A 12,315-nucleotide genomic window follows, 5' to 3' on the forward strand; every position below is an offset into this window, starting at 1 on the left:
TGTGGTTGGTTTTTTGGGAACAAAAGGAGAGGGAGTAAAAGCTACCAGAAAGGCACTGTTTAAATTCTTGAGTGAAACTGGGGTAGGAAGAAGAATTTAACATTAGGTCAGGAAAGAATATAGATTTGTTTCATTTATTTAATGGTTTTATTGATTTATTTTAATTTAATTTTGATTAGAACATAGGTTAAAGAGTTGGAATGATGTGATGATTCATACTAATGTACAGTAGGTGGCGGTATGCACCTTTTAAGTTGTTTGCAATCCGCCAAAAGCAAGAGAAGAAGAAGAAATCCAACATGGCGGCGCCCTGCAGCAGCATTTACAGGCAATGACTTATGTCAGAATTACAGCTTACATCTTAAAAACTCTGTAGAAATTACATTAGGCGCCAATATGTTTCCGGAAACGGCTCAGTGTCTGAAAGCGGTGGCTCCGCTGTTCTCTCAAACCGTTCTCCTGAAGGACTTGTCCCGGTTGTCCACATATGGAGGAGGAAGCCACTTTCAGGCCCGGAGACACCTCTCCATCAGCCGCTGTCTGACAGCCAAGGTCCGGCCTGTGCGCACACTCCGGGAGAGAGTGGAGATACCCGGGCTGGAGGCAGTCACCTACGGGGAGAAGATGCACTATGTGCCGGGACTGTCCAAGCCTTTCCAGCCGCAGTGGGAGAGAAGCTACAAGGACCCGGGTCACTACCGGTCCCCCCCGGCTCACGAGATGCCGCTGTTCAAAGACAGTTCGTGCTTTGTGTTCAACCAGAGGACCAGCGCTCTGGAGGGTAGGATCCTCACTTCATTACTGTATTACACAAGAAGTACACTGTTGTGTGTACAAATAAGCAGAGGTGAAAGAAGTACTCTGATCTTGTACTTGAGTTCAAGTAGAAATACCAGAGTGTAGGAATACTCTGTAAGAACTTATAGTCCAGCAATCAAAATGATACTCAAGTAAAAGTAAAAAAGAATTAGCGACTAAATACTTAAAGTACCAAAAGTAAAAGTAGTCATTGTGCAGATTGGTCCATTTCAGAATAATATATATGATATGTTTTATAATGATTGATCTTTAAAGTGTTCTCAAAGCTGGTAAAGGTGCAGCTAGTCTGAATGACTTTGTATACTGCAGGGTAGCTTGTGAATTGACTCCAGGTGGAACTAAAGTCTGAATTAACACTTGATTATATTTCACATCATTAATCAAGATCTGTAAAGTAACTAAAGGTATTAAATACATGTAGTGGAGTAAAAGTAAACAATTAACCTCTGAAAAAATCAAATGGAAATGCTAAAGTAAAGTACAAGTCCCATCAAAATTGTACTTAAGTACAGTACTTGAGTAAATGTACTGACACATACAGGGTAGTTCAAGTGCTTTTTGGAGGATTATTAATATACAGAGTTCTTTCATTTTTCAGAACTGTATTGCTTCGCTGATAATAAAACATTTAATTAACTGCTAAATTACACAAAAACTCTTACTGAACATCCTCTTGTAGTCAGAATAAAAAAAACTACTAATTGCATTTTGATAACATTTGAAATAATTGTAATAATACTTCAAAATGTCACGTCTCTTGAAATCCTCCTCTTTCTGTCTCAGGGGTGCTTCAGGCTCTGTGGTTGACCAAAACCAAACTGATCCCCAGTCTGCCGCCTCAGCTCCTCTCATTGTCAGAGAATCCTGCCAATCAGATCCCAGATCAGGATGAACGTGTGCAGAATGCCATCAAACACGCCCGCTTCTGGGACAGCACAGAGGAGCGGCCCGGCAAAGAGAGATACAGGTAGTGTGTCAGGACAACGACGAACATTCAGCGATTAATGTCCGGTCAAGAAGTACATCAACCACTCTTAAGTACATGTTTGATGTACTGACACGGAATACAGCTTTTTTTATAATAACAAAGTATTCCAAAATAACTATATACTTTTTTTGAATAGAAAATCTACAGCAAATAATTTTTTGGTTGGAGGCTGTAACTTTGGCCAAATTAATCCCAAATAAAACAACTACAAATATTTTTAATTAAAATCGCATTCCCTAATTTGTCCGAAATGCCATCTCTCAAAACTTTTCAAAAAGCCCTATTTACACATTAAGAAGTAATTATTTAAAATTCCCAGTAACTCCCCAATTTAAAACGGTGTAATCCGTCTGTGATTTACCAATAATTTTTTGCAAAACAACATAATTTATGGACTTACTTTAGACAAACCTATCCATAACCTTTTAGTCAATAGTATTGTTATTCTTTGTACATTTTATATCCATAAATCTAAATGTATCAAAGCAAACCCCAACTTATCATTGTCTGTATGTATTTTGCCCCCTTGCTTTTTATTATCTATTTGTGTTACTAAATATTTGTATGACATTTATCTTCACCTTGAACACCAACCAGAAGATTGTTGCTCTCACACTTTGTATGAATGAGCTTCAGTCTGACAGCCGTAGAGCGAGAAGAACGATCCCAAACGGAGATAGAAGTCCACCCGGCTGATCCGCTCAAACACATGATCTCTAGGTCTTTGTGAAGATAGTTCCTGTCTGAAGGACACAGCCAAATTCAAGCTTCTGTCCATTTTCTACAGTGACTTTATCAGTTTCTTTCTGAATATTTGAAATATTATCATCTCGAAGCGCTCACCAAATAAGTCGAGCTCTGGACAAAAACACGCTGCTGGGCTCAGAAAAAGGGGCTATGTGAGCACAGGCCCTGAGTTGGTAACTAACAGTTAGTCACTAACTCAGGGGTTCACATGATGAAAACAATAACTTGTTCATTTTAAAACTTTCAATCCTGCACAACCCTCTGAATTTTACCCATCGTACTCAGAGCTACCTCTTTTCATTTCTGCACATATTTGATTTTATTCTAATTTGCTTACATTTTGTCATATTAAACTGTACATCATTTGTTGGTATATCTATATTACTTGTACATATTTCACTTTATTTCATTGCTATAAAAGTTTTTATATAGATTTTTATAATGGTTTTATTTGTTGGTCCTTTTCTTCCGATTGATCCTCTTTCATTGTGTTTATGTATGCACCATATACAACAAGGCAACTCGTGTAAACCTACCTGACAACAGACCTGATTCTGTTTCTGATTCTGAAGTGATATACCCTTGAATGAACCTCTGTAAGTGAACCATTGTGATAACCTTTGCTTATGATGATGGCTTTAGAGTCTGTGGTACACATCCAGTTTTTTTTAAGCACCGGTACTTTTACCATCCTTGTTTTCACGAGGTCATCACTCTACTCTCGCTCACTGTGTTTGTGTTCGTCTCCTAGCAACACGATGATGGTCAACCTGCTCCACCTGTGTGCGACTCTGCAGAGCAGCCACCCAGCCATTGGACGGAGGATCCAAGCTGAGAAATGCTCACTGGCAACTAAATGGAAAAGAGGTAAACCGCCCTCTACTTAAAGGTGCTGTGGAGGTTTTGATCACCACTGTATGCAACAATCCTTTTGAAAGTGTCTCCTGTTTTCTTTTTGTATATCCTTATCATTCTAGTGCGCATGCAGTTAAACAATACACATTCTTGAGCATTTCAAGTCATTTCGGTTCGGCAGCAATGACCAACTCAAGCACTGAAGAAGAAAAGTGCTGTAAAGTTTATAAAGAGTGCACGATTCAAACCATTTGAGAGTATGGAATATTTTTGACAGGATAAGTGGAAACACTGGCCAGTTGGTTGTGCTCAGAGGATCACTAAAGTCATTGTGGTTCATTCTGTGAGGACCATTTGTATATATGTACAAAGTACCAGAGGTGGGGACTCGAGTCACATGACTTGACTCGCGTCGCATATTTCTGCACTTGACTTGACTTTGACTTGGTATTCATGACTTGAGACTTGACTTAAGCTTGAGACAGATGACTTGAAAGGACTTGACTTTTTAAAATTAAATATTTGCGTTTGTTTTTGTATTGAGATATTAGGTTTAGTTTTTTCGAAACGTGATTGGGTGATTATAGCACCATGCGCGCAAACCTGGCAACCCACTAGTAGGCAGGAGTATCAGTTAACATGGCAGCGGCTAGCTTTACTCCAAAAATAGTGAAGTTTGGATTCAAGGATTATTTTGTCGATGACTGTAATAAGAAGAGAAGAGCGGTATGCAGGGTCTGCAGCATAAAGATCAGTGACACGGCCACCACAACATCCAACTTCATTCGTCACTACAAAAAAAACACACAGAGAAAGGTACGTGCATGTGTTGTGTTAGCTAGAAAGCTAACGTTAAGTTTAAGCTACGTTAGACAAAGAGACACATTGTCAGTTCAGACAACGACTGAAAATAAGATCCTCATTCTCCACAGAACACAAAGCATTTTTAAGGCACCACATGGCCTCAAATTCTCCCACATTTTTTTTTAAGCAAAAGTAACCGTAGTCCGCTTTTAGTCTTGCTTTAACCATCCGCTTGAAAATCGAAACTGCATCGGTATCCAAAGATTCCGCAACTTTATTCCTCCTGCTGAGGTAAATGGCCATTTTAGCCTGCCCCAACAAAAAATTAAAAAGCTGACTTTTGCTTCTGACTTTACCTACAACCCAAAATGAACATTGTCTTAGAAAAAACCACATTAAACAAAATCAACATCTGAGTAAGTAACTGAAAAAGACAAAGGAGTCGACCACATTCCGTAAAACAATGAAAAATGGTTTCCCTCTGTACACAGAAAGGACAGGCGTCAGACACTGTAGGGTTGATAACTGAAACAAACGCATTTACAGCTACCGCAGCGTGGAGAATCCTCCACTGGAGGTCCCCACCCCACTTAGTCAGCGGACGCTTGTAGAGCGCTCTCCACTCAGGCCTCTGAGCCTCCGTCAGGCCCAGATGGGCTTTCCACCGGGTGTCCACTCGCTCCTGGAGTCTGCTCTGATTCAGCACCTTTGTCACCAAATAATACAATGTTTTGTTGGACATGGTGCTAAACTTAAAATCAGTAACATTGTCCAACTTTAACAAAAAACCCTCACAACTGAGATCAGGAAAACATTGCATCTCTGGAAAAGAGTCATTATCATTTGGAGACTTCAGTCCGTTACAGTGAGCAGCGATCAGCGCCAGCTCTGATTGGCTGAGCTGCTGTTTCCAGCTCTGCAGCAGGAGGCTGACCACCCGGACTGACCTGAGGCTCAGACGTGAGGCCAGGCCTGCAGCGTTGTCCAGACGGAGGCCACACACCTCCACCACCTGGCCCAGCGTGAGGATCCTCTCCTCACAGAGTCTCTGTTGTAGAGAAGGCCCTACTCCACAAACAAACCGAGATCCACGGACCACTGGTTCTCTGAGGAGCCAGAACAGTGAGCCACAGCACTCTGGTCTCTCTTTTTTGAGTAGTCCCCACACCTTGAAGAGACCTCCATAGAAACCCGAGAGATTGTTCAGGCGTAATCCTTTTAGGTCCATTAGGAACAGCGACTCAGCCAGACCCAGCCCACCACAGCGTTCCAATAAGGCCCGAGCTACGGGTCTCCAGACCAGGTCAGCAGGTCCAGTCAGGAACCTCTGGACGAACTGGAGCCTGAAAGCAGCCCCTCTGCTTGCCAGGTGAACCAGGCCATGTCCTCCCTCCTCCTTTGGCAGGAACAGGACGCTCTGAGGGACCCAGTGCATGCGGTCCCAGAAGAAGTCCACCATGAGAGCCTGCACCCTGGACAGCAGGTTTACGGGTGGGCATGCCAGCCGGTGAGCCAGCATGGAGGAAACAAGGTTGTTTAAAATAAGGATACGCCCTTTAAAAGAAAGTTTGGGAAGGATCCACTTCCACTTCTTTAACCGGCCTTCCACTTTCTCTATAAGCCCGTCCCAGTTTTTCAAACAAAACGTGTCATCACCAAATGACAATGAAATAAATACCCAGCTACTTTACCCCTGCCCTTTTCCAACCAAGGCCCCAAGGTAACAACAAGCTGTCAATACTGCCCTCTCCTACTGCTAAGGCCTCACTTTTCCCCCAGTTGACTCGAGCAGATGAGATTTTGCAAAAATTGCTCACAGTTTCAGTTAAAACATTGATGTCATCTTGTTTTTTAACAAAAAACATTATGTCATACGCATACGCAGACAATTTAAAAACATCCCTACGGCCAGGAAAAGAGAAACCCTGTAACTTTGACCTTAACCGGTGTAAAAAGGGCTCTATGGCCAGGGAGTAGAGCATCCCGGACAAAGAGCAGCCCTGTCGGACTCCTCTCTGAGCTTCAAAAGAAGCACACAAACTACCGTTTATCTTCAGTACACTCTCAATGTCCCTGTACAAGACCTGGATCTTGGCTATGAGACCAGAGCTGAACCCAAAAGCTTCCAGCGTCTGCCACAAGTACTGGTGTTCAACTCGGTCAAAAGCCTTTTCTTGGTCTAGAGAAATCAAACCAAGCTCACAGCCCAATGAACTGGAGAGGTCCAAAACATCTCGAATTAGAGTCACGTTGTCAGTTATCAACCTGCTGGGTACACAGTATGTCTGGTCTACGTGAATGACATGCTCCATCACTTTTCTCAGCCTCGTCGCTAACACTTTGGAAAGCAGCTTGTAGTCGGTACAGAGTAGAGACACATGACACCAGTTCTTAATCTCCTGCAGGTCTCCTTTCTTAGGGAGGAGAGTGAGCACAGCTCTCCTGCAACTCAGAGGCAACCTCCCGTTACTTAGACTGTCTCTGAGCACACTCAGCAGGTCGTCACCTATAACCGGCCAGAGAGCCTTATAGAAGTCTGCAGGCAGGCCGTCTATGCCAGGAGCCTTCCCACTCTGCATGCTCTGCAGGGCCTCCTGCAGCTCCTGGGCAGAGAGCTCCTCCTCCAGCTCAGCATGGTCCTCCTCAGGGACGTTAGGAAGGCCCTCATAGAACGACTGCGCCACCTCTGGCTCGGCCTGGAACTCTGTTTTGTAGAGCTCTTTGTAGAACTCCACAGCACACTGACGAATGTCTGCGGACTCCTGAAGCAACTGCCCAGCATTGGATCGCAGGGAGTGCATCAGTCTCCTCTGACCATTCTTACGCTCTAGACCAGGGGTGTCAAACTCAAGGCCCGGGGGCCAAATCCGGCCCGTGACTTCATTTCATGTGGCCCCACAAGAGCTTTTAAAGAATATAATATGTTTATACGGTTACATGCCGATTTACAGAAGACCGTTGCCCATAAACTACATGTCCCACAATGCATCTCAAATTTGACTTTTTTCTCAGAATTTGACTTTTTCTTCAAAAATATGCCTTTTATCTTAGAATTTGACATATTTTTCAGAATCTTACATTTTTTTCAAGAATGTGGCTTTTCTTTTTAAATCCTTTTGTTACATTCTCACTGAAGAGACTTGCAATTATTTACCCTAGACTTCTGCTTTCAGACGTAGTTAATTATGAAGTTATTCCCCTATCCGATTATGATCCAATGCAGAGGCAATAATGTAATATAAATATAACACATACGTTTATATATATTAAATATTTATATATGTATTTTTATATATTCTTAAAGTGACAATCGGCCCTTCGAGTGCAGTCATAATGCTGATGTGGCCCGTGATGAAATTGAGTTTGACACCCCTGCTCTAGACCAAGGGTCGGCAACCCGCGGCCCCTGGGCCGCATGCGGCCCTTTAAGCCCTCTGCTCTGGCTCCCTTGAGCTTAGACAAAAATAAGAAGGAAATAAAATAAAAGTATTTGTAGGACTATTTATATTTTGTTGCATGGTTGAAAATGTTTCGTATCTTGTATTTTGAGGTGATACTGTGACACATAAATGAAAAACAAAACCGTTTTAATTAGGTCAACTAAAATATGCGTCACATCCTGCTACGGTCCCGCGCGAGCGCCTTTTCCTGCGGGTGAATAACCTGACCCCCGGCTTGATGAGCGAACTATGGATAAATCAAAGAAAAGTACCGGAGGAACACAGGAATTAAATTCTGTGTGGACAGAGTTATGCTTTCACAGCAAACGATGCTGGTTTACCGGTATGTTTGATATGTAGAGAGAAGTTGTCAACGGTGCTGCAGCCTTTACGCATCGAGGAACAACACGGGAGAGGAAGATAGCTGACAATCTTCAGTCACAATTCAATGAGGTATGTAATTTATTTCAGAAAACACTTTTTGTTATATTCCATGGAATGCTCTTAATGTCCCGATAGCAATGAATATATTAAATGCTTTGACAATAAATACATACAAAAATGTATCTCTGGAAGCCGTAGCGCTGTAAAAAGCACGGCATTTTAGCCGGCTCGGCTAAAATGATTGGATGGCCTACCTGCCTGTCAGCCTTCCATCTGTGCATAAACTTATCTCGTGGCCTCATTGATGATGCGCGTTCATGTGTGTTGGAGGAGAGACTCTTTAAGAAAGTCTGAAGGAAGAGGCCTATTTTTTCCGGTTGTGTATTGTCAAATTCTAGCGCACTCGAGCTGGTTTCTCCTTTCTTACCTACCCTACCTTTAACTCTTTTTAGGGTGCAGCTATATGTTTTATTTATTTCAAAGTGGGCCCATTTTAATAATACTTTTTTTCCCTTCAAATGTGCAGAGGACTCCCCAAGTGCTGTGTTTAATTTATTTTAAAGTAGGCCTGTGTATTATTTTTAATTCTCCTTATAGGAGTTCTTTGTTTCTTATTAGAGGTTAACAGTTTTATATAATGTAATAAATAGCCTAATACATGCAAAAAAAACGTAGTTTGTGTCTGCTATAACAATAAATACAACTTTATTAGCTATCAAGCTATGAAATATGTTTTGCTGCTCCAGACAAAAACATTTTTTGGAAAAAGGAGCAAAATGGCTCTTTTGGTCAAAAAGGTTGCAGACCCCTGTTCTAGACCAAAGAAAAAGTGAGAGGGAGCATCCATTTTCACGATGTTCTGAAACCGGGATCTGACCAGAGCACCCTGAGCAGAAAACCCCAGCAGGTCAGACAGAGCTGAGTTTTTACTTTTGAAAACTTCAACATGTTCTCGCTCTCCTGTGGAGTCTGCCAATCCCTGCAGCTCCACCACTTCTCTCTCAAGAGCTCTCAGAGATCTAGCATGTCCTTTGTGACATTGAAAGTGTACTGTAGGCAAAGCTGCTTGATCTTCACTTTACCTACATCCCACCACTGCTGAAGAGAATTGTACTCACTCTTAGATAAACAGTAGTTTTCCCAAAATAATTAAAAAACATTTTAAAAATGTTTGTCGGCCAACAGAGAAGCATTAAAGTGCCAATACGCACTATTACACTTAACATGATTAATAAAAACTGAGACTTGTACGAGGGAATGGTCAGAGATTCCCACTGGACTGATGGAGCAGCTTCTGCTAACATTAATGTGATGATTAAAAACATAGACACGATCCAGCCTAGCTAGAGACAACAGGTTATCCCTAGAGTGCACCCACGTGTACTGCCGCTGGCCCGGGTGGAAGTGCCTCCAAACATCACACAGCTCAAAGCTTTCTGTTAATCTTATTAAGGCACTCTTCGAGGCAGCATGCGGTTCCTGGTGGTTCCTATCCAGCAAAGGGTTCTCTGTGCAGTTGAAGTCACCCCCCAGGAACAGATACTCCTCACTATCACAGGTGCTAAGAGTGTGTTTCAGTTTCTCAAAAAACAAAAGCCTCTCTGCGCCCACACTGGGAGCATAAATATTTATAAAACATATTTTAACTTTTTCAAATTCAGCATTTATTTTGAGCAAGTGTCCTGGGATGACCTCATCGACCGTACAGGAGAAGGGTGTAAAGCCCCTCGCAAAGAGAATGGCAACCCCTCCACTATTGCTGCGCTTGTGGCTGAAGAAGCCCTCCCCCCCCATTCCCTCCTCCAGTCACTCTCGTTCTCAGCAGTATTGTGAGTTTCCTGGAGAAACGTCACATTTAAACTCTTGTTTCCTAATAAAGTAAATAAAAGTGCTCTCTTAGCATCCCCTCGAGCACCGTTAATGTTTAAAGAGCCCATCTTTATGTCACTCATTATGAAATTATAGTTGCATCCGAACAAAATCAAAAACCTGGCTGAAGAAAAATAAAAAATAAAACCAAGATGTACTTATTCATCTTTCTTTGCAGTTTCCTCTCTAATCCTCTGAAGTATCTTCTTTAACCGAGCCTTTTCTGGGCCGCTGAAGAAAGGTTCCCCTAAGGCAGGGGTCTGCAACCTTTTTGACCAAAAGAGCCATTTTGCTCCTTTTTCTCAAAACATTTTTTGTCTGGAGCCGCAAAACATATTTCATAGTTTGATAGCTAATAAAGTTGTATTTATTGTTTTATCAGACAAAAACTACAGTTTTTTTGCATTTATTAGGCTATTTATTACATTATATACAACTGTTAACCTCTAATAAGAAACAAAGAACTCCTATAAGGAGAATTACAAATAATACACAGGCCTACTTTAAAATAAATTAAACACAGCACTTGGGGAGTCCTCTGCACATTTGAAGGAAAAAAAAATATTATTAAAATGGGCCCACTTTGAAATAAATAAAACATATAGCTGCACCCTAAAAATAGTTAAAGGTAGGGTAGGTAAGAATGGAGAAACCAGCTCGAGTGCGCTAGAATTTGAAAATACACAACCGGAAAAAATAGGCCTCTTCCTTCAGACTTTCTTACAGAGTCCCTCCTCCACAAGATAAATTTGTGCACAGATGGAAGGCTGACAGGCAGGTAGGCCATCCAGTTATTTTAGCCGGGTCGGCTAAAATGATTGGTCGTGATTTTTACAGCGCTACGGCTACCAGAGATTAATTTTTGTATGTATTTTATTTATTGTCAAAGCATTTAATATATTCATTGCTATCGGGACGTTAAGAGCATTCCATGGAATATAACAAAAATTGTTTTCTGAAATAAATTACATACCCCATTGAATTATGACTGAAGATTGTCAGCTGTCTTCCTCTCCCGTGTTGTTCCTCGATACGTAAATGCTGCAGCACCATTGACAACTTCTCTCTACATATCAAACATACCGGTAAACCAGCATCGTTTGCTGTGAAAGCATATAACTCTGTCCACACAGAATTAAATCATGTGTTCCTCCGGTACTTTTCTTTGATTTATCCATAGTTCGCTCATCGAGCCGGGGGTCCCCGCGCGAGCGCCTCCAAGAAAAGGCGCTCGCGCGGGACCGTAGCAGGATGTGACGCATATTTTAGTTGACCTAATTAAAACGGTTTTGTTTTTTATTTATGTGTCACAGTATCACCTCAAAATACAAGATACGAAACATTTTCAACCGTGCAACAAAATATAAATAGTCCTACAAATACTTTTATTTTATATCCTTTTTATTTTTGTCTAAGCACAAGGGAGCCAGAGCAGAGGGCTTAAAGGGCCGCATGCGGCCCGTGGGCCGCGGGTTGCCGACCCCTGCCCTAAGGCTTCTTTGCGCCGCATGAGAACCCTGGCAGAATTCTGAAAGATCTGCAAATCAGTAAAAAAATCATCTAATTTCCCCCCCCTCCACCCCTTAGTTTCCGCCAGAAAGGATCTGATCCTCTGGAAAGAGTACTCCTCTCCCTTTACCTCAACGATGTCAAAGAATGACTCACTGTCACTGTCCTCTGAGTCCTCTGAGACTCCCTCTGGCTGAGAGGAGGAACACAGCGACTCCTTCTTTGACACCTTCCTTTTTGAGCCACACTTCCTTTGCTCACTTGTTCGTTTTTCCTTTTAACAGGTAACCTTAGCAAATCCTCATCCTCTACCACATCCTCTAGAACAGACTCAGCCACTCTGGCTGCAGTGTGCTCACTATCTGCTTTCTGTGTGACCTGAGTGTCTGTGTGTGTGATACTGTGTGTACCGGCTGCCTGTGTGCTTCCCACGCGTGAAACCGTTGGCTCTGCCACGGATCGACTAACCCGCGGTTCCACCACCGGCGTTTCCGCCGCGGGCCCGGCCATGGACAAAGCAACCGGCAGCGGCTACGCAGCGGGCGCGGACCCCAGCACCGGCGGCCCGGCCGTGGACAAGGCAACTGGTAGCGGCTCCGCCGCGGGCACCGTTGGGCCTGCTGCGAGCGCGGACACCCGCGGATCAGGTGTCCTGCCGCTCCACAACCATAACATCTCAAAATGTCAGACGTAACATGGACAGTATACACAAAATCATCAATTTTAAACTTGAGAGTCAGATTAAGTTCCCCTTCATCCTTCTTCAGGACCATAAGCACCTGTCTCCTAAAAGACACAACGTGCTTGAGGTGCGGGATTTACAGCCCAGGGGGATCAACTTAATGGGAGACGCAAGCTGCCCGTTTCGAGCCAGCTCTCTCTCCAACAACTCGTTTTTCA

General features: G+C 42.8%; 1 protein-coding gene across 1 annotated transcript in view; it reads left to right on the plus strand.

Moving 5' to 3' along the window:
- The first annotated feature begins 257 nt into the window (after positions 1-257).
- Positions 258-12,315, plus strand: part of mrpl37 (mitochondrial ribosomal protein L37) — an 18,985-nt gene continuing 6,927 nt past the window's right edge. Inside the window, exons 1-3 of the mRNA XM_079649392.1 lie at positions 258-781; positions 1,603-1,786; positions 3,306-3,421. Coding sequence (XP_079505518.1) covers positions 397-781; positions 1,603-1,786; positions 3,306-3,421 — 685 coding nt within the window. The 5' untranslated portion in view covers positions 258-396. The remainder of the gene's footprint in view (positions 782-1,602; positions 1,787-3,305; positions 3,422-12,315) is intronic.

This window comes from Notothenia rossii (assembly GCF_949606895.1).
Source record: "Notothenia rossii genome assembly, chromosome: 9".
In the NCBI taxonomy this organism is placed as follows: Eukaryota; Metazoa; Chordata; class Actinopteri; order Perciformes; family Nototheniidae; genus Notothenia; species Notothenia rossii.